General features: G+C 38.8%; 1 protein-coding gene and 2 long non-coding RNA genes across 8 annotated transcripts in view; 1 reads left to right on the top strand and 2 right to left on the bottom strand.

The window, feature by feature from the left end:
* The window catches only part of LOC136995338 (uncharacterized), a 43,078-nt gene extending 35,068 nt beyond the window's left edge, over nt 1-8,010 (bottom strand). For 3 of the 4 annotated variants that reach the window (XR_010886912.1, XR_010886910.1, XR_010886909.1), the window contains exons 1-2: nt 1,048-1,098; nt 572-639 (exon numbers count right to left, since the gene is read on the bottom strand). This is a non-coding gene — a long non-coding RNA (uncharacterized lncRNA). Of the gene's footprint in view, nt 1-571; nt 640-1,047; nt 1,099-7,090; nt 7,202-7,668 lie in introns of those variants that run through there. The other variant, XR_010886911.1, reaches the window with a different exon arrangement.
* A 797-nt stretch (nt 8,011-8,807) lies between these two features.
* Nucleotides 8,808-19,826, bottom strand: LOC136995339 (uncharacterized). Of its 3 annotated transcripts, XR_010886913.1 has the most exons (5): nt 19,782-19,815; nt 18,233-18,326; nt 13,416-13,678; nt 12,758-12,941; nt 8,808-8,962 (listed from the first exon to the last, which is right to left on the bottom strand). It is a non-coding gene; the product is annotated as an uncharacterized lncRNA (long non-coding RNA). The 3 variants fall into 3 exon arrangements; XR_010886915.1 differs by lacking the exon at nt 18,233-18,326 and having other exon boundaries at nt 19,782-19,826; XR_010886914.1 differs by lacking the exons at nt 18,233-18,326; nt 19,782-19,815 and adding an exon at nt 16,608-16,741.
* Nucleotides 19,827-20,394: 568 nt separating this feature from the next.
* Nucleotides 20,395-25,331, top strand: part of RASA1 (RAS p21 protein activator 1) — a 62,452-nt gene continuing 57,515 nt past the window's right edge. The window contains exon 1 of the mRNA XM_067315412.1: nt 20,395-20,864. Coding sequence (XP_067171513.1) covers nt 20,395-20,864 — 470 coding nt within the window. The remainder of the gene's footprint in view (nt 20,865-25,331) is intronic.

Here is a 25,331-nt window from a genome sequence, read left to right as displayed (position 1 = left end):
CAGCATAGTGGTCTTTCGAGAGCACAAAGTATCTTGCATCACTTGACATATGGTTCTCATGAAGGCCATATAGTTTATCGAAATGCAGTTATGGGATGCTCACTAAACCTCTCTGCTGTAAAACAGACAAGAAACATTAAAAAAAAATCTTTTAATCTTCGAGAACTTAGAGAAATAAATTGTACTAGGCAATGAAAACAACACTTTTCCTAGCACTGATATTTGTTTCTTTAAAGTTTATTTTTGGTAAATATGCATATGTAAACATACACACATACCTGACAAATTGTAATCATATAGTCATAACTATGAAATAGAGTGTACCCAAGAACAATTTAATACAGGATTTTAAAGGACTTAAGGATCTTAGCAGTGGTTAGAAAAATTAAAAACCGTTTGGCACACTATTTGAGTCCTCAGTGAATTGTCAAACATGCTAGTTCACTAACAGATTGAATGCATGCTATTGGGATATAAGGAAGTTTAAATTAGCACTAGCATCTCTTTCCCCTGTAAGTACTCTAATCGATGAGACAATAAGAAAGAACAGAAATTATTCAGTCTGACTTACTGTCACAAGAAATCTTGCTTATAACTTCACATTCCTGACTTGTCAGCAACTGATACCATGGCACATAGCTAACAGAATTCACAGAAGAAATATTTGTTATTTATTTTCTTTCACACAGGACTGTTCCATTGCTTATACTTACATATCTATATAATAAACAAAATATATATTCTAGTTCTAAATACTTTATCTTGATGCTTGTCTAGAATATTTACTTGCAATGCACACAAAACCCAGATGGAAGGGGAAATTGAAGTTCAAACAATTATGACATTCTGATGTCTGCAAGTATAGGAATCCCTGTTTGATTAGCTCATGGGTCCTCCCACATGCAGTGTGGAACATACAGAGAAGGAAAGAATTATTTGAAAAAGAGACCCAAGATTTCTCAGTTTTCTCTTATCTCACAGGACTATGTAATACAGAGACTACACAATAATCTACACATGCATCAATACTTAGAAGCTATCACTCACCTTATCACTCAGGACATTTCTTCTGCCATATCTTGCAATACCACATTTTGTGTGTGCACGCGTGCGCACATTACATATATAAAAAAATGAAATGTAAAATATATATCATAGATAACTAATAAAGAAAGCACACTGATTAAAATCACATTGGAGCATTTTGCTCCATCTTGTAAAATCTGCTAGTAAAATTTGGAACAAGGAAACATTTTCAGTGAACAATTATGCATGTACAGTGTAGAACGCAAGAACTTGTAGACTTGGTCTTGTAAACAGAAGAAACATAACCTTTTGAAATGCTGTTATGGTGGTTTGCTTTTCATCTTCTTGTGAGTCTTCCCTTTGGGCTTCACCTCCCAAAATGGCTAGAGAAGGAGGTTTTCTTCATTTTCCACTAGAAGTATTAGGTCTTGTCTTGCTGTGGTTAAAAGCTAGGCACGTTTTACTCTCTGAATGGCTAGATTTCCTCTCTTGTGAGGGAACTAATATTTCAATCTTGTATTGTAAAGTAAAACTCAAGGTTAAAACACATGCTTAGGAAAAAAAAAAGTTATCTGCATCATAAAGAGCTGAAGGAGGGAAGAGGGGACACTTTTTTCCCCTCCCTTTACTTTCAAGGGCAAAAAGATAGGCCAAACCAAACTCATTAAACACAAAGAGTGGAAAGAAAAATCACCATCTTGTTTGATTAACAATAGAAGTGTTTTTTTAAGAAGGATGTGTATGAATGTACCTTTCCCTTTTCTATAGTACACACTTTTAAAGGACCAACTATCAAAAATAATGAACAATGTGAACAACACGAGACAGGGGGAGGAAAAAAAAAAAAAAAAAAAAACCTTTTAGCGTGCCATGAATACAGAGACCGCAAATTATCTCATCAGTTAGGGCACAGCGGCATTCTGATGAAAGACAAATAAAAAAAATTAGTGAGGCTTTCAATGAAAAATAACGCTTTTGTTCAGTGGTATAATAGTTGATAAATGAAGGCTACAAATAACATTACCAAGACATGGAGCTTTTACTGAGAATTATAAGGCTGATTTAAGAGGATTCCCAAATAAATGGATGAGCTAATACACTAACTTCAATGACAGATTCCTCTAAATCTATAGATGGACCTTGTGGGATAATGTTCTGTCAGACAAATATCAAAACGTCAATAGACAAAAAAAAATCTTAAAACAAATACCATTATATAGGCCTCTAACATTTTTCAGTATCAGTCAACCTATCAAGTTTCCTGTGCCTCGTCTGTTCTATACCTATATACATACTTGGACATAGGAAGGATTCTTCTGGATTGGAATTTTGAGCAGTATCATAAAGAATTCCTTTTTTAATAAATAATAATGTATTCTACTTCAAAATATTGTAACTATTTGTGGCAAGTGCACTTGCTTTATTTATTTATATCTTAGAGTCTGATTCTCCAAGATTATGGATGCTGCTTTCCCCAGCAACAAAAGACTTTGAGACATAGCATTATGCACAAGTACTCCCTCAATTAAAGTTACATACACATTAAAGTCCTTTTCTAAATCAGAGTTCACAGAAATCCCCATTGTCTTGACAATAAATGTATGGCTACACAAGGAAATGCAGTCAGTGAGGTAGCCCTTAAATCAAAAGCAATATAGTTATATGAGCATGATGTTCCATTTAAGCTAAGTGGCTACCAGGATTTGAGCTTGCATCTTCACACAGCGATGAGCTGTACCACACAGACATAAACAGATTGTTCAGAGCTAACTCAGCTGTCTCTATATAGCATCTCTACTTCGCATGGGAGCTAGTTTCCTCACTAAAGTTTCATTTGTACTAAAATTTCAAATACTCTACAGCCAAGAAAGAGGGAGCTATATTGACAGCTATCCATAGTACAGGCAAGATCTAAAGGGAGAGACAGACACAGAAAGCTCCTCCTCCTTGCGTTGGTGTAGCCAGATTTCCTTGAGAGAGCATGTTTAAACATACATTTCAGATGTCTGTTTTAATGTATATTAAGTAATTTCAGCAACAAGAATAAGTCATTAAAAAGTGTTCCCACTTTCTGTACTGATTAAACTTGATTTTTTTTTTTTATAAAACCGGTTAATTTTTTAAATGCCAAAACCAGAAAGTTATTTTAAAGTTACTTAGGCAAAAAACTATAAAATCCATTTTTTTGTGCTACTAGAAGTATGCAGATTAAAAGCAGTTTATGTGGTCTCCTTCTCAGTTTTCTCTTTTTTATGTAGTTTCTCCTCCTCTGTGTTTAAAACGTACTCATTGCTTATTCTGTCCAGTTCTCTCTCAGCTAACCTGGAAATCCAGGATGCTGAATACTTTATTTTTGTAGGTTACTTTTAGCATTCCTGGCATCATTATGTAAAATATCTAATGAATGGGTGCTTAATTCCATTCTTCTGAACTGGATAGTAAGCCTTAAAAGGAGTTGAGTATTTTTCAAAGCAATTTCTGAGAAACTCCAGGACCCTTGGGTTTCTTTCCTCTTCTGATATATCTAAAAGCGTTATTATTCAAGTCTTCTCACTCATATTGATTTTATGGGATCCAACATGTCCTTAAATGTACATTTGGGTAGACATTAGTATCCTGCTTCGGTGCACAGGATTTGAGCGTTTCCACATAAGTTAAGCTCTGCACTTCTTGTTGAATGAATTACCCACCCAGACCAACAAATTTTAGGACAAGCCCTCTGGGGTTTTTTGTAGTTCAGATACACCTCTATTCAGTAAATGAAGGATATAGTATCAGGGTAGAACAGTTAGTAGTGTTAGGACAAAACAGAGGAGTGCAAAATGAGTGCAAACATGCATAGGCTTCACTGGCTTTTCTTGATGCTCCTTTGGAGCAGAGGGCAACATATCCTCTGTGTCTTAATAAGCAGAAGTCTCCTCTGGTGGCAAATGGAAGAACTCCAACAGCAGGGAGAAACACTCAAGCAGTACAGGACATCCCAGTCATCAAGTGTTTGATTAAATCTAGACAGTTCTTCCTTATGTTCCAAGAACATTGTCAGATTAATTAGATCACATAAGGTGTCCAGACTGTCAGATAATAAAGAAAATGTAAAAGTCTACAAATAAAGACAAGGTATTCCCTCATCCTTCAGTATATTCTAAGTCATTCCTTGCAAAATGTTTAAATCATAGTGGATATATGATATGCTAATACCTCAGTTATGGACACTATACACATATAGGTGCCTGCTCACGCAGAATCTAATTTTTAGAAGGAAAGACTCTGATACAGTAGCTAACACTGAGCATTTGTATTTTTTTGTTGTTGTTTAAGAAAGTATTCCAGGCTGTTCCTCACAACCTCACTCTTCTCACAATCCTCTATACTTTTGTTTCTATGTAAATTTAAGGCAATTTGACATCCATGCAGAAATATTCATGGCATGCTGCCACATAGCTTGTATTCTTTGAATGAGACACACACTGATCATCCTCTCTAAAAAAATCACCTATACAATTATATATGCAGAGGATGTGAACAATTGGGTGACATACATTCACTGTAACTGAGACAAATTATACGTGGAATTCACTGTAGCAGACAGCAAAACATATAGTGGATACTATGCGTAAATTATACCTCATTTGAATATACATTTTTGTGACCAGCTTATTACAGAGTGGGACTATAATACCTATTTCCTAAAAATATATAGAAGTTTTGACATTTTGCTTCATTTTGAATCATAATGAAAATTTGGCTTTTCTAATTCGCTAGGGAAAAAAAAATTCAAGAACGAGTCTGGGACTGATCAAAACATTTCATTCCAACAAAATATTTCATTAAGCATTTTAACATATTATATGCTGCTATGCAATAGAAAAATCAAAACAAGAGCAATTGCTTCAAATGAATACACACATTTCTTTCCAAAAGAATCTGAATCTTCTGCAGTCAAATCCAGTATGAGTCAGTATCTATCCTAGGTTAGAGAGTATAAATACATGAAAGTGCTCCTGAAACCTTTCTGAATGGTTCAATATTGACAGTTTTGCTTAATTCTGATGTTCCATTGAAATGACTCTTTAAATTAAATTGGTATGTACTGGAACACTGAAATCAGACTTTGTTCCTTATCATTTTGTTTAAATAGGTGTTAAGGACCTACCTTCAGATGTCTAGCCTCTAAAAATCTAAGGAGGGATACATAGTCATCTTAACCTTCCATTTCTACAAGTGGAGTGAAATATACATTCTAGAAATAGATTCTAAACTAGAAAGATATTCTAAAAAGACTGTCTAAGCACTTTCATTATGCAATTTTCTTAACCTACTTCAGGCAGTGTAGAAACTTGTTTAAAAGGAAACTTCTACAGGCAAATTCCACATCAAGTATACGATTTGTATGAGCTATTTTCTTGTAGCAGATTTGGTATTATCCTCTATGAGTCTCTTAGCCATATTACCATGAGTCTTATCTTTTGATACTGAAAGGTATATATGTGAAATGTGATGACATTCAAAACTGACAGAATTGGATAGGGTGCTATTGCATACTCTTCACTGTTTTGTCTCTGTGTAAATAAGCTATTGGTTCTATCAGTGAAAAAAGTAAGCAGTATTTAAAAAAATAAAACTAAAATTTGAGAATTCCAAATAACTTTTATAAGTGATTACGCTACTGTTAATTTTGTATTACTTTATATTTAAATGTCTTAAATTCCAGTTTGCTGTGTATTAACATCTGAGAAATACTATGCATAGAATAAGAATCATCTTATTTTTGATCATTAACTCATTTACACAACAAATTCTAAATTAGAGGGACCAAATGATCCTTCTATAATAAAGATAACTCTAAGAATGCATGATAGCTCTTTTTCAGCATCCTTAGTCAGTGACTGTTTTTCCTGTTCTTGCAGGAGTTATGTGGAATTACAAGTGGCATGAGAAGAGACTGTTTTCTGTATGCGTGCTTCAAAGTACTTAGAGATGTTTAAGCTGGTACTGTGTGCATTATTTGAAGCTATTCCTTCATACCCAGAAAGAGCTTTACTGAATGCATTTTGTGTAAACCTGAAGTGTTGCACTGATTTTTAAATAACTGGGTGAATTCTGCCTACATATTCAGCATTGTACCAGACACTGTAGGGGGAAGAAATCTTAAAACTCTATCCAGTGCATTACAGGCCGAGTGAAATTACTCTGATCATCTATTTTTTAATCTGATAATTAGATAGAGACTACAGATAGGCCAGATATGTCATTATAATTTGAACCAAAAGTCTTTCTAGGATTTCTGTTCATTGTTTCTTCAACTGATGGTCTGCCTATGCTTGGGGGGTATTTAAAAATATGATTCTTCTATAGAAGCATTTAATCCTAGTCAGCCCAGTCCAAGCAAACAGCTGGTGTTTATAAAGAGTCATAGCTACCACATGGAGGGAATTTCCTCTGAAGTACACATAAATATCATGAGTGGGTATCTCATAATGGTTGGTTCTACAGCATATGGGGGAATATCTAGCAGAATCTAGGCAATGATCACTTTGTTCTATAATTGCACATCCAATTCCCAAAACATTATAGAAAGTGTTTCTTGCAGATCTGCATAAAGTTTAACCCAGATATGATGAGACAACAAGCCAACGCAAGTGCCTCATTGATTCAAAACTACCATCACACACTAGTGCTTTGTCCCTGATTGCTGCTGCTAAGAGGTGCTAACCAATTTCACATGGACAGATCTACTTCTGGGACTGCTGCAGTAGAGTCATAGGCAGCTAGTAAAGCTGTTGTAAGGCTTTTAACAACTTCTTAACTTGTCAATAGGAATCTTCAAATATAGAGTCCTCCAATTGCATTCATGCAATTAATAAAATCCACACTCTATTTATTTATAACATATACAACGCCTTAGAGTTCACAGGAACTAAGGTGTATTGCTTCAACACCTTCTAGAGCCTGTGTTATCACTATAATAAGACTTACTAGCATTATTGCAAGTCAGCCTAAAAAAACCATGATTCTGGAATTTTCATAAATTCTCAGCTATTCTTTCAAATGGAAAAATACTTACTTGTTAGAGAAAGTTATGCTTTGGAAATGAACAGCATTAGCATCCCTCTTCTATTCCAGGAGACTTGGCCTCTAGCCTCTAGCAGTGCAGCTGATGAAACCTTTCATCAGACTAGAAAAGAATTAACCGTCACAAAAGTTGATGCAGGATGATAGAGGAGTATGCTCTTGGGAAACTGAAGGGTAAATGGTGACTGTAATCAGGAGGCCTGAGGTAGCAAGGAATACCTGCCTTGAATTATAAGTGCATGCTAACTCCTGCATGACATCTGAAAAGCAAAGGAGAAAATTCTGCAGAGCTGATAAAATGCTTTATACAGCTTTCTTAGCTTGCCAGAAATATGTCTGAATACCTACTTTGAAAAATGAGCATGATGTTTCATATATGCACAGAGTTACACCACAATGGGCATTTACAACATTTGCTTTCTATGAAGTTTTTTGTTACAGTTAGCATGCACATATATATGTAACTGCTTTAGCCTTGAAAAAGTAGGCTGTTGTGACTGTAGCAGGATTGAAGCAAGGAAATGGTGGAAGGTGACCAGATGGACCATATGCTCCAAGAATAGTATTTACCTGCTCAGCATCTCCATCAACTGCCTCCATGTCTGGTCTTCTTGGCTGCCAGGCTCCATTTTGCTGCTGTAAGTCATTTCTCTGCCAGCATTGCGACTACTGCAGTGTTTTCCTTCATGGTCTTTTTGTCCTTTCCTTTCCCCTTTAGCTCTCTTCCGTCTCTTACTTCAGAAATCCATTGAATTGGTGAGCCACCTTCCTACATTCTTAAAGTTTTTCACTAATTCTATTAGCATTTCCTCTTATGCTGTTGCTTTTTTCAAAGCAAAATAAGATATTGAAAAATGGTTAACATCAGTGCTTTCCAGGATCCAGCCACTAAAGTGGTAATCTACAATACCATATTTCCATAGCAATAAAGACTTAAAAAAATCCTACAATAATTTCCATCTTCTACAGAACACCCCCCCTCTTTTTTTTGGGGGGGGGGGGGCGGGGGGAGAGGGGTCTGGACATGCAGTCCTTTCTACCTCTCTTCCCATATGCTTTAAAACTGTGCTGTGGAATCTCCCTACCTCAGAGAGATTATCATTAGCAGGTGACTGCCTGATTGTTTGCAATATAGGACACAATTGATTACAGATGTGCTGTTTGTCATTTCAAAATAGAAAAACACAAGGCTGTCATAGGTCATGGGGGCTCTATTTGAATTAAAAAAAAATTAGGATATGGCATAGAATTAAAATTAATTTTCCTTTTGAGGCTGGTCTAATTCACCACTTACAGAATTCTTAATATTGAAGGATTTTATACTTAGCCATGCAGTGAAACAGCAAAAGAAAAAAGTATCTCTCCATGAAGACTAAGGGAGATATGGCAAGAAATATAAGCAAAGATTGAAAACTGGGATTAAGAGGATTATAGTTTCCATCACCCTTTTTCTCCATTTGTTGGCACTGACCAATGTGCTACTTTTTATGAAACAGCTGAGGAACTTCTCCTTCTAGGACTGGGTCTGTCTTTGCCAATAGTGTGCATTACTATCACTCAACAGAATACTGACTTTCTGGATTGCTGGAAGGCATAGCCACGTATTTAGGAAAGGGAGATCGAGGTAAGCAGTTCCTACAGCTCTAATAGAATTCTTTCTGCATCTAAAATATATAATTTCATGCATCTTGTGGCAGCCTTAAAGTTTGTGGTACCATTATTGCTGTTTTCCAATGAGTTTTAGCACCTTAGGAACTGATAACATTGGTAACTTGTAAGTTTCTCCAGGTAATGTGTCACCAATACGAAGTTTTCATACTGCTGCAATTTTTTTTAGTACACTGAAGAAACACAGATGGAGTTCCTGTTAATAAAAATAGCCTTTCTAAATGTTATGTTAATAAAAATGTACCTTGCTAAGATTTTACTGATTGACAAGATTTTTTTCTTATAAGTTAAAGCAATTAACTGATTTCATAAATGATTAAAAACATGCACGCACCATACATGAACCACAGTATTTATGGCACTTAATAAACACTTTGCTATGCTAGTCTTTTTTTAGCCTTGCTTTCTAAGAAAATGAGATTTATGTGATTATGTTCTGTGCCTGTGCGTGCACGTGTGTATGTGTGTAAATGTCTGTCTCCTCCAATAACCTTTGAAGCCGTTTGCCACCTGTTGACCCAATCTCTACCAGGGCTCAGAAGTAATTAATTTCCTTTAAGTTTTAGGAAAATTAGGGTAAGGTGTAAAGACTCCCCTAAACAACTTATGCCCCCCAGAGAGAAAGGCCTCAGGGTGAGCTCTTTGGTCTGCCACTAGTCTGCATGTGGCTTTCAACCAAATAGTCCTCCCATAGCTCAGAAACAACTGTATCTTATGCTGTCTCTTTCTCAGGCAGTACTTACGTAAGAGGTGTTGATAATGTGGGAAGATGCAGGAGGTAAGGATGCATAGGAAAGTATGACACAAATTCCAAAGAAATTGCTGCTTATCGAACTGCTTGGTTGCTTTTAACTTTCTTGCAGGCACCTTACTTTTGCTATGGCACTGCACAGTAACCCAACTGAGACCTTGCTTCTCTGCTGCCAAGGTACTGTTCTCAAATATGCCATATTTTCTTTATCTGATGGCTAGGATTTGTTTCCCCTTCTTCCTAGGCTCTGCTAAGACCCATGATCTTAGCTCAGGTGAAGAAGTATGGCACAGGTCTAGCTAAAGTAATATGTTTGCTAGCTATGCTGATATCAGAAGTGTCAGATAAAGGCAAAATGTGGCCAACCCCTAGCATTCAAACAAGAAGCTCATGTCAGGCATTGGTGACGTCCATGTGCTCTATCCTCTAGAGGTCATACCAATAAGTAGATTGGCTGGTTAGGACTGTAAAGTGGTTGGAAGGGTGAGAAAGCAGAACAGGAAGGCAAATGGAGAATTGCTAGAAAATTTGGAACACAGCTGCAACCAAACAAACTTATGTTTTGCAAACTACATGCAATTTACTCTTCGTTCCCACAAGAATAAATTCTCCACAGGAATTTCCAGTTACAGCAAAGTAAGTTAAACTTCAGTTGTAGTCTGGAACGTTATCATGTGCACTGGTGTAAACCGCTCATGTACACAAGCCCATAACTTTTTAAATTAGCATCTGCTTTAACCTGAGGCATGAAATTGTTATGCAACACAATTAAGGGTAGGAGGTGATAGTAGGAAGCAATGTGACAGTGCACAGTCCCCCTACTCAGAAGCAAAAACTAGTAAGCATGAATGTTAAGAAGCACCCTTTGTTAGGGAGAAGGGACAACTCTATTTTCTTGTGCAGACCTGACATGACCTAATCTCTCACCAGTTCTATGCATTTTAAATGCAGCAGCAGTAGGCTCAAAAGTCTAGATAGGTATGCACCAGTGAAGACCCATCCTCACTGCCAGCTCCAATTCCAATAAAAAGCGACACTTAAGCCTTGTCTGAAACTTGCCAACCTGACTTTATTCACTTTGGAATCGCTGACTATCATACTGCATGAATTTAGCCACAAGCCAGGTCCTTTTATCCCTAGAGAGAAAATAGCTTCTGATTTACTGCATCTCTGTTTAAAATGGTTAGAGCTTGTCTCACCAGCCCCAGAGGAAAACCTCTGGTCTCTAACCTTCAGTATCAGAGAGATACTGAAAGTCCACTGAGAGCTTCATTGACTCTCCTCTAACCACCAAATGCAGAGTTACCTTTAGCTCATAATACTCTTTCAGATGCAAGCTCCTTTTCTCAGAAAGCAAAGCCTCTCAAAATACCAACTGGATTATATCTACATCATCTGCTTCCGCTTCTTTTTGTGTTACTATTAAAATGTTTTCTTAGTGTTACATAAAGTAGCACATTTCATCATGTAGCCTCTATACTCTAGATGGAGGGACTGTGGATGTGCTTATTGCTTGTGTATGTAAAGAAGGAGACTCTAGAAGCCTCTTCCACCATGTGAACCACACCCCTGCAAATTTTCCTAAATTTGCAGAGCCACAAAAGACTATCACAATCATCTAATCTAAGCCCTGTGTGACATGAGCCACAAAACTACCCTAACTTAATTTCCAATTGAATGACAGCATGCACTTTAGAAAAAGCAGACAAAAAAAAAATGTTTAACAGAGAATCCACTGTCCTCTTCACTCACTGTTATCCACGCAGAAAGATTTGATCCTTGGTGTACAAATTCATTCTAACTTGGTACAATGAAACTTCTCATTAGCTGGAATAAAAGGGTTTTAGTACTTAACCTCCTCTATTTTCCATCTGCTGTGCTACCACTGACCAGACCCTGCTCCTGCAACAAATTCTATGCAGGTGCTGCTCTTTGTATGGAAAAATTTTCAGAATAGAGGCTGTAGCTTTGTGTATTCCTGTTATATACTCTGCAATGAAAATATTTCTCTAAATAGTTGCACATTTCACAATTATACATACGTATACAAACACATATACAGTATCAAAATCCATGTGTAATCACCGATTATAAGGAAATTAATATCACTGCAAATTGCACTATGTCACTGAAAGTTGCAAGGACATTTATGGAAGCTGAAAGCAGCAAATAAACTATATACCAGCATATCTTGGCAAAATCTTAGATTAAATATAAATTGTGCCTGGAAGTTACAATTTAAATGTCAAGTGTAATTAACTTTATTTATAACTAACTGTTAGCTGCTGCTAAAATAATTGTCTGCATTTAGCAGATGCCATACATCAGATGCTATTTGAATATCCCATCTTCCCAACCATGAAGAACGTTGCATTGAAGCATATATAGCAGACTTCTGCTCCTTTTAAAGTAATCAGGTTCAGCAGTGATTTCACCCCTGCCATTAGTTCTTCAGATATCTCTCATTTAAACTCAAAGAGAATAGTGGGATGACACCTAGTGATCTCCTGTTTAATACCTCTTAGCGTTTGATCCACAATTGGTTAAAATCCAGCAGAGTAACAGCTGGGTCATTATATTTAGTTTACTCTGGAATGAGTTATACCACACACTAAACCTACAGTCTAGTCACGTGCCTAGTCTTTAGTTTAGAACTGTGGAACTGATTTCAAAGTCAGTCAAGGAAATGCAATTGGCTTAAAATAATTTCTTACATACAAGCAAATATTATCATAAGCAGGAAACAGAATAATAATTGAAGCATTAATAAACAGAGAATTTGAGCAGTACATTCAGAGTAACAGATTATAAAAGGTCTTAAAAGGTATGAGTCTGGGCAAATATACAGTATAGGCCATAGAATTTCACCTAATAATTTCCGCAGCTAGATTAATACATAGTGTCTTAATCCTGTAACAAAAATAGCTAAAAATGGGGTTTAGCACACTGGATTTTAACATTTTGTTTCATCTTTGTAATTTAAAACATCTATTAACTGAAAAACTTATCCTAGGATGGAGGACACATAGGAACTACCTTGTAGGTAGAAGAACAGGACACCGAAGCTCCCAGTGTAATACCTGAAGGAACTTGTTTCACAGACTATATACATACCCATATGGAAATAGGAATCTTCATAAACTGAATGGATAATTTAAACGTGTAAATAAGAACTTAGACACAGTTACCAATTTTGCAAATATATTGTATATGCCTGACATGCAGATACTGGTTTCTTACCTTCAGTAGGTGTATACACAATTTTTTTGACACCGTATGAGCAGTCATCTTCAAAAACTACTGGAAAGCTCTAGGCAGATTTGATGTCCATGAGATTAGATCTAGCTACGTTATGTCCAAATTCATGACTGTATTTCCTTTCCTGGTTTTTCATCTTCAGTGACACTGTTGATGAAGACTTTCACTGAAAAATGTCAGGTCAAAAGAGCTGATTACAGTTTTTTGGTAACTGGAAACTAAAGTGAAATTCCAAAATTAAAAAATAAATAATTTCCACTGTTATTATTTTATCAGCTCTACTAAACAAATACTCTTTGAAAAGACCAATATATAGGTTTTTGTTATTTATATTACAGCTATACCTAGAAATAGATATCCTATTTGGATTTTACACTCAAATTGTTCTATGAAACAAGAATATCAATTTCTACAGTTAATGCAGAGTATGAGCCTGCTAAATAATATTCATATTAGAGTTATTTTGTTGATTTTTAGAGGACATGTATATAATTTAATTTATGTGGACACCTGTTAGGTATGACAGAAATATCCTTTATTTAAATACAAGATATACTTGGGAGGATTATATTAAGTCATTGCAACTAATAACTACCAAGTGAGAAATCAGGCTATTGAAATGAATGTAAATGATATATACCTATAATCTCAACAGTGTGATTAGCTGTTTGTTTAACAGTGTCAGGGTAGCATGAAAAATTGCCCCAGTCTGAACTGAAAGACAGTCTTCCAAGCAAAGGCTGGGATCATCCCACACAGATTACATAATGGGTCTCAGAGGAAGTTCTGTAGGTAGTATGAGCATATTCACATTTTCCTGTTTGTTCATTCTTATCAAACTTTTCTCCTTTCTCCAGCTCCCATAAAAGCATCTCTACAAACATCCAAAGGATACCTAAACAGCTGCAAAAATACAAAAATGTTCATCTCTGTAAATTTTTGTCCATCAACAAAGTCAGAGACATGGAGCACAAACCTAAGGCCATTCATTAATGAGAACCTTTATGGAAGTGGCCTATAATTAACTAAGCAGAGAAAATTATTACGAGTGAAATACCGTCAAATTCACAAAGGAAAAATGTTTGTCCTTTATAAATCATTTTTTGTCTTTTATTATGGAAAATAGGTAAATAAATCCCAAATCAGCTTCTGAAAAAGAGGATTTTTTAATGTTGCTTAAAAAAATAATACAACTGTTTAAAAGGTCTATAAATGAAGTCTCTCAATACATATAGGCTCAGGACAGAATCCATACTGGCTTTATGTGCATATTTCAAGAAATAAATTATAAATATAGACAAGTATAAATAGACAGGTCTCTCTCATATTTAAATATATGCAATAATATAGAATGGAAATTAAAGAACTATGAATTAAGGCTGACAGTCTCTAGACTAGTTCATGAATTTTTAGATCTGCCGGTTAATTTAAACATAATACTGACATCTTCAAGTTAGTACTGACCCAAGCCTGTAGACCACACGGCACGGCACAGCACAGTACTTTGAGGAAAAAGCAGCACAGGTTTTGGGCAGTGCAGCTGCATTTGACAGTGCTATGTCTAATAAGCTTGATCTCTCAACTGTACTGCTTTTGTCAATATATTTTGCCAGATACAAGGTGACAGTTATCAAGGAGTAACAAATTACAGCACACTCCTTTCCACCTCCCCAGCTCTAAATACCTCCCCAGCTCTAAATACGAGAACCAGTGAAGTTTTCATTATCTATGTCTATTTTTAAAACACCTACTGCAGGAGGTTCATGTGAAGTGCTAGAACACCAGTCTAAACCTAGCATGTACAATGGGTCTAAGAGTCTAACCGCAGTGGCTGTTCTAAAAGGCAAAATTCTGCAAAGTGGTAAAAAGCTATTGCATGGCCATCAATGAATACGTATTTTCTCAGACACATATAGAAATTATAGCAAAGTATTTGGCCACCGGAAAATCTGATGCAATCTGATACACAACTTCATTGTTTTTATTGTACACCAACTTCATTTTTGTACTCTCTTATGCTATGTTTACTCTTACTGGTATTAGCCTTTACAGATAAACTTTCACAGCTCTTAGTTAGGATTCAGGGGAAAAAAATAGTCTGCTTTGTTGCCATAGCTGTATTTTTAGAAGGTCTGAAAGAACAAAAACTCAGATACAGACTTACCAGGCAAAGAGCAGCAGCAAGCAAAGCTTCTGACTCTGTTAGCAAGGGCCAACATGTGGCCATGAGACTGTGCAGTGCCTCCAAACAGACTGCTACTGAATGTTGCTGTTCTTGCTTAAAAAGATGTTTTTGAATAATTCATTTCCTGATATACTATATTTTATATCATCCAAGATGAACATTCATTCAGATGAATATCGTATGTTTCCATAGACATGTCAAAAACAACCATTCTAGATCTCAGGAGACAGAAAATGGTCTAAAACTAGAAATGTAACAACTGAAAAATACATTACAAATACCCAGTATTTTAAAAATTCAGTGGTAATGTGGAAATAATTAAGGGTAAGAACATACACAGTGACACAAGTGTATTACACTCAAATGAAAGAAATGAATTTAAAAAAGAAAACAGTAAAATAATTACTCTGTTTAAACCAGTAAGCTCTTTACAACATTTAAACTGTATGCCACAGAAATTTTATGCTTTCCAAAGCCAATTCTCAAGACAACGGTGGCACAAACAGGTTAGAGCAAATCTGCCAAGACGTACAAATAAGAAGGGAAGAAAAAATTCACCAATGTTCAAGACTGGGATAGAGGGGATAAAAGTATGGCCACACTCAGATCAGTGAGTAACAGGATTTGCTGGGAAGGACGGATTTTGAGCCTCAATGTTCTAACTAACATAAGGTTTCAGACTCAAAGACATGTTGTGCCAAGGCTGAGCATCAAACTGTAATATCGGTTTGTTCCCAAGAGAAAAAAAGATTTGCTATGTGCACAGAGGGCTTAAAAAAAAAAAAAAGAAGGAAAGTACCACACTTTTAATTTACACCAGCAAAACCATGAAATATGCAAAGTCAGAGGAAAAGAAAAAATTTTTTTTCCAGATGCAGCCTGAAGCAAAGTCAGACAAGGGAAAATCTATGCCTCTGTATAATGGTACTGTTCTACAATTAAAAAGAGAAAGTAAAAAATGAGAGACAACTATAGAAAAGCTTTCTAAGCCATTTTGCAAGACAGACAAAAGAAACTGAAAAGAAAGGTATCACATCCCAATAATTACCTCAATGACAATCCTTATTAATTAGTTCATTATTTCATATATATACATATATATACATATAAAAATATTTTTGCATTTTGGATAAAAGACAAGAATAAAGGTACTGACCAAGTAGTATTCTCTTTATGAATCGGAATGTCTCTAAATACATATATTATGACTCTAAAGATAGGATACTATTTCTATTACAATGAGGATTACAATTTTTTATTTGGGTTTAATTCACCTGAACTCCAGTTTGTATTTAAACACTTATTTGAGAGGACATCATACTATAGGTGAAAAAATTAGTAGTGACAAAGGGTTATGGAAGAGTTTGGAGTTTGAGAGAGATCATTCCTCATGTGACAAAGATGTTCTTGAAAACTAGTAATAATTTGCAAGTCATTTAACAGAAATACCACTTGAAAACTGTTGAGCTTGTAAAATGAAGGAATTTAAAAACAGGATCACCATTAACCATCCATTCAGAGATTCAATACAAACAAAACATTCAATGCAAACAAAAGTTCCTAATCTGTACCATGAAAACAGAAGAATCGACAGCACAGACCTAAAATTAAATATGTAGACAGCATTTATGGCTGTTCAGTGATTACCTTATGATAACTGTTCTGGGAATGAAGTCAGATTTATCCAATAAGAAAGAAAAGAAAATATAAACATGAGAGATGTAAAGAGTTACAGGAAATAAAAATATCAGTATTCAAGTTCTTGCCCTGATTCTGCCCTGCTTTCCACCTCCCCAGCAACACATTTGGCCTCCGATGGAGTTACAGCAGCTACCTAGGTAGGAAGAATTAGCACTGATTTTGTAACTGTATGTTATATAGCTGTGGGAGTACAATGAGGGGAAGAGCTCGAATAGTTGGAGTGTTCTGGGTTCCATGTGATGGTAAGCCTATTTTCTTGTCATTCCATCCTGCAACAGAAAGACTGAAAATCCTCCTGTTGCTATTTATTTCTGAAAGTGGATAACACCTTCGGAAAAGTGGAAACAATCTATGCTCAGGTAGAGGACAGAAGCAGAATGCTTCTGAAATAAGGAGTAAAGGTGAAGTTTATATGGTGTTTATACCATCATCCAGGTAACATCTTCTTTATAAATAATGTGACTGAAATATTGGGTTGTTCACTTCATGTGGTTTTTCATACTAATAAGCATTAATGCTAAACAGTTTCAAAATGTTGTAAAAAAACTAATTAATCCTGTGACACATCTGTGAAATAGCTTGCTCTTACTTTACTGATGGAGAAAATGCAACCTTGTACAAAAGACTTGCCCAAGGCCATGCAAATCAGGGACAAATCCAGCCTGAAAACTCATGAGTTCTTAATCATGTATTCAGTCCCTTGGAACATGTCACCATTCTTGTGGTACACTTCATATTAGTCCCAAATGCATATGAGTGACGCATACTGTAAAAGTAGCCTATATAAACCAGGGTCTCTGAATAGGTAATGTAGTTCAAAGGAGGTCCTCCATGCCACTGGAATTCACCCAGCATTACACTGCAGGATATGACTTTGGATCCTTTGCAGTCAGAACTGCATCTATGAAGGACTTCAAGCACCTGTCACTATTAATAAAGTGACAGTAATCTATGGCTATATCTATACCATTAAGTGTGCCCACAAACGTGCAGGGGCTCTGAAGCCAAATGGCACAGAATGACATGCAACTCTGCAAGGAAACTCTCTTGGGCTCCAAAACTGGAAAGCTGCATACAAACTACCAATTGGGAAGGGTCCCTGCAGGGTCCCCACTGCTGAACAGCTCCTGAGAATTGTCTGGTTGAATGTTTGTAGGCACGGGAGGAAAGGGTCCTATGGACTGGGCTATACGATATTTAACAACAGAAAATTTGTAATCTATCTGTGCTGTGATATTTCGATATTAGACCAAGGTTAAGGGATACCAGACCCAATAGGCAGCAGAGAAAAAATCCTGTACACCTTAAATCACAGATTAGCCATCCTGCAAATTATCTCTAGGTCATACACAAAGATATTTTTCAGATAATCTAATTTGACACCATCCACAGCAGCTGTAAGCAGGGACGAATGAGTAACTATCCTAGCATCATTTATAGCAGGGTTTTCAGAAAAAGATGCATTTGTAAACACACAAGAAGTATTAAGAAAGTATAGGTTCTCTTGTTCGTTCATCTGAATATATTAATGTAAATTAAGCCCCATGAAAGCTTGTGTAATGGAAACCAACCTGTAGGCCTTAACAGAGGAAAGTCTGCTAAGAGGAAATGCAGGTGTGCTTATGTTACCTGCAATGCCAAGTGAGCTGCCACAGACAGCTTTGCCTGTAAAGTGAAAAGAAACTGTGTGTCAGGGGCAGAGATGCAACAATTCAGCTGATCTGACAAAAAGCTAGCTCTGTGTTGGAATCCTTGTCGAATTTAAAGCTTCTTTACCTAAAACAAATCTCATGAAGGATGGCTGCAGTTTCATTACCCTCTCTTGCAGGGAATTCATAGCACAGCTGTCCTTCTAGTCCCCACATACCCACACACATGCTGTTGCCCTTCAAGGCACTTAGAAAAGATGGCCTCGTAAAGCGAATCTTATAAATATTTACACTGCATTTCTATATTTAGGAATATCACTTCTTCAAAAGCAACAAGATTGTGCTAAAATCATTTTATTTGAAAATCTGTGAGGGAAAGTAAACAGCAGTAAATAGAAGCCCATAGAGACAGCTACAAGATTATTTTAAATTACATATATAATACTGAAACACGGTAATGTGGAAATCAAAGTTGTTTGCGACTGCCAGTGAAGCTGCAATTTCTTAAACAGAAAAACAGCAGGGTATAAATGTGTTATAATCCTGTAAACTGAGGACTAGAGTCAGATTCTGCTTTTCATTGATGCTGGCACAAATCCAGCATAATTCCACTGATATTAGTGGTGTAACTAGAAGCAAATTTTGCCTTTAGAAGGCAAGATATGAAATTTCATTTCAGCACATAAAAAGATGTTGGCTGGAAAGCTGTGAAAGTGGGAGTATTAGTTTTGTTTTAGTGGCCTCAGGAGAAATTCACTTAATACTTTTGGGTAATGCAAAGCTTTGAAAACCTGAATGTTTAGATGCCTTCTGAGAACTCTTGAGAGACATGCAAGTGTCAACGTGCTACTGTGAGCTCTTTTAATACTGGAAAAATCAAAAGATACCTACATGTTATTTTGCCTGGTAATATGTTTGTCACACAATGGAAGTACTTTACATATGTAAGAATCATGTATGGAGAATCATGGAGGTACTTACATATGATGTGAACCTAATATATTCAAGTAAACTCACTGAACTGACCCACAGCCGCTCCCCGCGCTCCCCCCGCCCCCTCCCCTAACGGCCGGTCGCGCGGCCACGGCCCCGCCCCTCCCCTCCTCCCTCCCGGTCGCAGCCCGCGGCGCCCCGGCCCGCCCCGGCCCTGCCGGCAGGCCGCCCCCGAGCAGCGCTCCCGGCCCGCGCCGAGCCCCTCCTCCGCAGCCGGCCGAGCGCGGCACCTGTCGCCGCCGCGCTCCCGCCCCGGCAGCGCCCGCGCCGCCGTGCCTCGCCGGACCTGTTCTCCCTGCAGGCAGCAGCGCGGCACCGAGCGAATTCCCTTCTCCTTGCGTTGTGCGGTGTCTGCTTGGCGCGGGGAGGCCCGCGCGCCGCCCTGCTGCCTCCCGCCCTGGGGCCCGCGCCGCTCTTCTCGACCGCGACGCCGCAGCTCGGGGGAGGAGGAAACTCCGGCAGGACCCGGGACACCCACCTTCTCCCGCTTCCTCGTGGGGCGCTATTTGCCCTTTCTTTCGGGGCCGGGGCGTTGGGGGGGGGGCACCACTCTCCGCTTCCCCGCCGGTCACCCCGCTCCGGAGGGGGGGGGGCCGCCCCGCCCTCGCTCCCGGCCACCTCGCGCCCTGCGAGCCGGCGCTGCGCGGGCGCGCGCACGCTGGGGCGGGCGGAGCGCGCAGGCGCGGTGCGGAGCCGCCGGGCCGCCCGCTTCTTTTTTTCCGCTCGCTCGCTCGCTCCCTCCTCCGGCCCCGGCCCGTTCCCGTCCCGCAGCCGCGCTCGCGCGCGCCGTTGCTAGCGAGTGGGGGGCGGGGTGAGCGCGTGAGGCCGCGTCGCCGCGGGAGCCGCTCCCCTTGCGGCCGCAGGCGATGAGGCAGCCGCGCCGCGGCCCTGCGGAGCTGCGCTGAGCGCCCAGCCCCCGCCCAGCCGGGTATTGTTCGCGCCCGTCTCCGCCGGGGAAGTTTTCCCCGCGTCCCGGCTCCGCTCCCGCCGGGGCGCGGCGCGGCGCGGCGGGGGGGTCTCGGCCCCTTCGTCGCCGCCTCCCCGGCGCGCGGCGGCCGCGGCCGCGGGGGGAGGAGGGGGCGAGGCTCAACATGATGGCGGCCGAGGCTGGGGGTGAGGAGGGCGGCTCGGCCGGGACGGCGGGCGCCGGCGGCGGAGCGGAGCCGGGGCACTACCCCCCCCTGTGCCGCGGCAAGGCGCCGGGGCTGCAGGGCTCCTTCCCGGCGGGCTCCGGCGCGGGCAGCCCGGGCGCCGGCCCCCCGGGCGGCCCGGCTTTGTGCTCGGCGCTGGGGCTCCTGGCGCTGGGCTCGGGGCCTGCGGCGTGCGGCGGCGGCGCCCTGGCGGCGGCCGGCCCGGGCCCGGCCCCGGCCCCGGGGCCGGAGATGTCGCGGGGGGCGCCGCCGCCGCCCGAGCCCGGCACCGCCGCCTTCCCCCCGCTGCCGCCGCCGCCGCCCCCCTTGGCCGGGGGGCTGGGTACCGTGGACGAAGGCGACTCGCTGGACGGGCCGGAGTACGAGGAGGAGGAGGTGGCCATCCCACTCAACGCGCCCCCCACCAACCAGTGAGTAGCGCCCCCCCCGGGAACCCGGCGGCTCGCCGGGAAGCGCCGCGCAAGAGCCGCGCGGGCTCTGCGCCCCCGGCCCCGCGCCCGGCCCGGCCGTCGCTCGTCCCCGGGCACCGCTGCCTGCCGGCTCCTGCCCTTTCAGATGCGGGCTGGGGCGCTGCTGGCACCGGATTTGGCGCTGGAGATGATGCTCGAGACCCTGAGGAGGGCCAGCTCCTAGTTCAAAAAAAAAAAAACCAACAACCCTCTGATGCGGCTGAGTTAACTTTTGCAAGTTTCAGTACTAACAATATTGCAAACTGCCGAAAAGAGCGAGGTTATCCAGACTGTGATTAAACTGCCTGTTGGTGAGCTTTTTCAGTTTCTAGTAGCGCAGTAATCTTTTTTCAGAAGAGTAATGAACATTCATTTCTAAAAGCTAAACCAGCTAAAGGGTTATACTTTTTTTTAATCTTATACTGTGTAATTTTATATTACTTTCTTATTAAGAAAAATGAACCAATGTTTAGCTTTCCCACTCCAGATACAAACAGAGGTAATGTAACATGCACTTTTTTATTCAGGCAGTCTTGAGACATGAATTCAAAGTGGCTATAACTATTTCTCTATGTTAAAGTATTAGTAGAGAGGCTATTTTTGTAAATAATGCCTAACTTTTGCTGCTTTGCTGCTTAACTGGCTTTAAAGAAAGTTATTTTTAATTAGGCTGTGTTTGGAGAGAAGAGGTAATTGAAAAAAAAGGACTGTAAATCCTCAGTAAGATTTTATACTTATCCTTCTATTTGGAGGAATTCCAATTAACCTGTGCTGGTAATATGAAGAAGAATCTTGCACTAGAGGCAGAGCAATTCTGTGCTTATATTTTGTGAAATATAAGGTCAGATAATGTTATATAGAGTTCATGTAATCAGTGAGTACTCTAAACACAACCTTTGGATTTAACAATGAACTAACTGTAGTAAGTCTGCAGGTTTAAATAAAGCAGTTGCAAGGATTGTATTAGAACAGAAAATAGCCCTCAAGCAGGTACCTTATTCTCCCCCAAATGAAATTGTTTCAAAGGCTTAAATTGTTTATGTTGATATCTACAAATATATTATTCCTGAAGTTATAGTAACTATAGTGGATAACTTAGGGTTTCAAGATACAGGATTGCAGATGTATTCAAGATGTAAAGTCAAAACGTTCATCTGAAAAACCATCTGAATTTGGGTTCATTTTTACGTGTTCTCGTACCTGAAATAATGCAAGAGTTAACTCTGACATTTGAGTTACTTCCAATAATTCAGGAGCCACTGCAGTTGTGTGGAGGACATAAACTGTAATATTAATTCTTTTTTTTAATTAATCTCTCTCTCCTTCACAGACTTTCTAGAAATCATTTCCCCTTTTAATTTCCTGAGTTTCTGTGGAAGTTTGTAAAGATTGAGACCTTATTTTGTGAAGACAGCGTTTGAATAGTCTTGAACTTCTACGTTTCCCTGAGGAGCTAGAAATATAATTAGGCAGTTTAGACAAAGGATGAGGAGGGAAATAAAGCACATAAAGGTGAAGTTACTTCTTCAGTATTGCTTATCAAGTGAGATGCAGAATTTTGGTCTTCTCTTTTTCTCTGAAAGATAGACTGCTTTTTCTGTTAGAACCAGTTATGATGTTTCTCCAAGGGTAAGTAATTTTTTTTTTCCTGAACATATTTTTAGCAAGTGGGCTAGTCATTTGGGGTAATTATTTATGAATAATTACCTATGTGATACTAAATAGACTACCACTTCTACAAATCTAAGCAGATTTTTCTGTCAAAATATTGTATTGTAACTCATATACTAATATGATTTTTAATTTTCATAACAGAGGATATAAAATTTCTGACAAGAAGTACATCCTCAGGGGAAGATTGCAAAGGCCATGATTTTTGTATTGGTCAGTAAAGTTCCTCACCTTATTAAAAAGGATGTTGAAGTCCTTGCAGGATCAGGGCATAACTGTGTAGTTGAGTATATTCCTCTTGAAGATTCTTTATATGAAAACATCCAAGAAATAAAATTTGTTAGAAAAACTGGTTTAGAAACCTATACCTCAGTCTACTTCAAAGTATTTTTTTTCTTTGTAATTTTATCCTTTTTTTGTGACTGTTCCACAGAAATGGTAGGCTGACTGATTAAAAATAATCAGAATGCTTTTTCCTCTTTCATATAGCTATTTTATACAAAATCAGTTTTTACCGTCCTTGGTTAAGTCATTTAAATTAGCCATATGTTGATAGCAAATTGTATCCTTTCAGTCCTGCTGTTTTGTTTTGGAAGTGTCCTTTCTTTATAGTCATACAATCTGCTTTTATGGCATTGAACTGTTGATTTATTACCAAAACAAAGAGCGTATTATCTGTCATCTTAAAATGATAAGGAAAAGTCCAGCATGATTCTTTAAGAACAGTTATTAAATTTGTAATTTAAACCTAGATTAAGTTTCTCTGGTTGAATGTAATTACAAAACTGCTATTCCATTTGTTTAAATGTGACTGGCAGCTCCACCCTTTCCCACTTCCTCCTAATTCATTCGTTTTTTTATAGGAAGCACACATGGTGTGCTTGACGGATAATTCTGTGATTCTGTCAAATGGTTGTTTCTTTGTCTTACTTGTTTATCATATCTTAATATAGGCATCAAAAAATTGGTAGACTCTTTGCTCCTGGCTCTGCTTTATGTGATAGACAAACGGATAAAAATGAAGAGGCATTATTTCTTATATGACAGTAACCACTCACTAGGGCTTCCTTGCCTTTCCTTGGACAAGCATCACATTTCAGGACTTACTGAATTTGTGGTTACTGACTCCAAACAAAACTATCTGATAAAAGATGCTGCTAGTGTTTCCTAGTTCATACTCCAATCTGAAATTTGATCATTGCATATAAAATTAAATGGAGCTTTCTATATAAACTTAGGTACAGCTTTATCACTTTTTCATTTCCTAACTCACATTTTACAAATCTTAAAAAAAGAGAAAATGAAATCTAAAACCTGAGTGAATTCCTAGGTTGCAAATTGTAGGCAATAAATTCTCAGACCAAGCTTTTTGTATAAATGAGTTTTTAAATACCATATAGCTGGCATAATAATTTTCCTGGTAACTAACCTGAAGAGATGGGAAGTGAAGCAGATGCAAGTTCTGCACTTCCCATCAGGATGCCGTAAATATAGTCTGTTTGGAGTCAGGATGTGTTGATCTTCATAGCAACCACCTACTATACTTAATTTCCTCTTCTTTTTCCAAGTTCCTAATGAAAAGGGGAATGTGTCTTCTCTTAGTATGTTGTCTTTAATTTTCTAGGAGTGGGAAGAGATTGTCAGTATTTAGCAGATTCCCTTTAGTCAAAAAATCAGAATCCCAAAGTAGGATTGATTTCTGTGTGAAACTGACTTAAGGCTCGGCTCTTGTGTGTGGTGGTTTTTGTTTCTCAGGAGCGTATAAGTAGCATGTTTATGCTGTAGCTTAATGTTGTGTGGGAGGCACAGGATGCTAGGGAATAGAGTGGGCAATTCTGTGTTTGTTTTGGTCTTTTTTTCTGCCCTTTCTACCCCATCTGCAAAGCTCACTGACAAGGGCTGATGACAGTCCAAAATGGTGTTATGGAAATGTCTTCAAAATTAGTGGATGAATGCTACTTAATTTAGTAGTAAACCAGTGATATGTGGAATAGCATAGCTATTTATGTATTTAACTAAAAATCTTAAATTAACAAGATTATTGTAGATCTTAGTCTTGCATTAAGATGGCAGAAGCTGTTCTGGTACATTACAATGAAATTCACATTTTCCTATGGTGTTTTTTTAAGCAGTGATTATCAGTTTGAAATGGTAGTCAGTCAAAATTGAAAGCTGTCAACCTTACAAAATGAAATAGGTTGTCAAAATACTGTCTTGTTAAAACAAAATCTTACCCAAAGCAGATTTATTCATACTGCCACTCATGCTATCTGTTGAGGCAACATACTAGTGAGAAAAAGAGCTGAAGATGGAGAGCAGGGTAGAGAAACATTAAATAAAAGTGGCTTGAGTGAATGTGGAATACTTTTTCTCTGTGAATGCAGTATGAAGTTATTGTTTCTTCAGATGAGTTTGTCAGAGGTAGCAAGTCTAGAGTTCTACAGCAGTTGTTCCTTTCAGAAGCTAGAATGGAGAGGATTTTTTTCTGAAAGGGTATGTTTTTACAATAATTGTCGAAGCCTGTACTCAGTACTGATGAATAAATGTGTGTTGCACTGAATACTGAGGATTGCTAGGTTTCGCTGGATTCTATAAAAGCAATGAAACCAAAATGTGATGTAACGTGACTTTTAGCGTGAGGTTCTCTTCTGTTTGGCAGTTAATGTGGTTAGCAGGTAAACTTTTTAGATAACTGCTTTGCCAGTGGCTTGTTTCCTAAGTGTGGGGGGATTGTGAAGGGAAGCACCTATTTTTTTT

The sequence above is a fragment of the Apteryx mantelli genome, chromosome Z (assembly GCF_036417845.1).
Source record: "Apteryx mantelli isolate bAptMan1 chromosome Z, bAptMan1.hap1, whole genome shotgun sequence".
Lineage (NCBI taxonomy): Eukaryota > Metazoa > Chordata > Aves > Apterygiformes > Apterygidae > Apteryx > Apteryx mantelli.
Note: the sequence above shows the minus strand (reverse complement) of the source record. Positions and strands in the feature narration are given on the sequence as shown.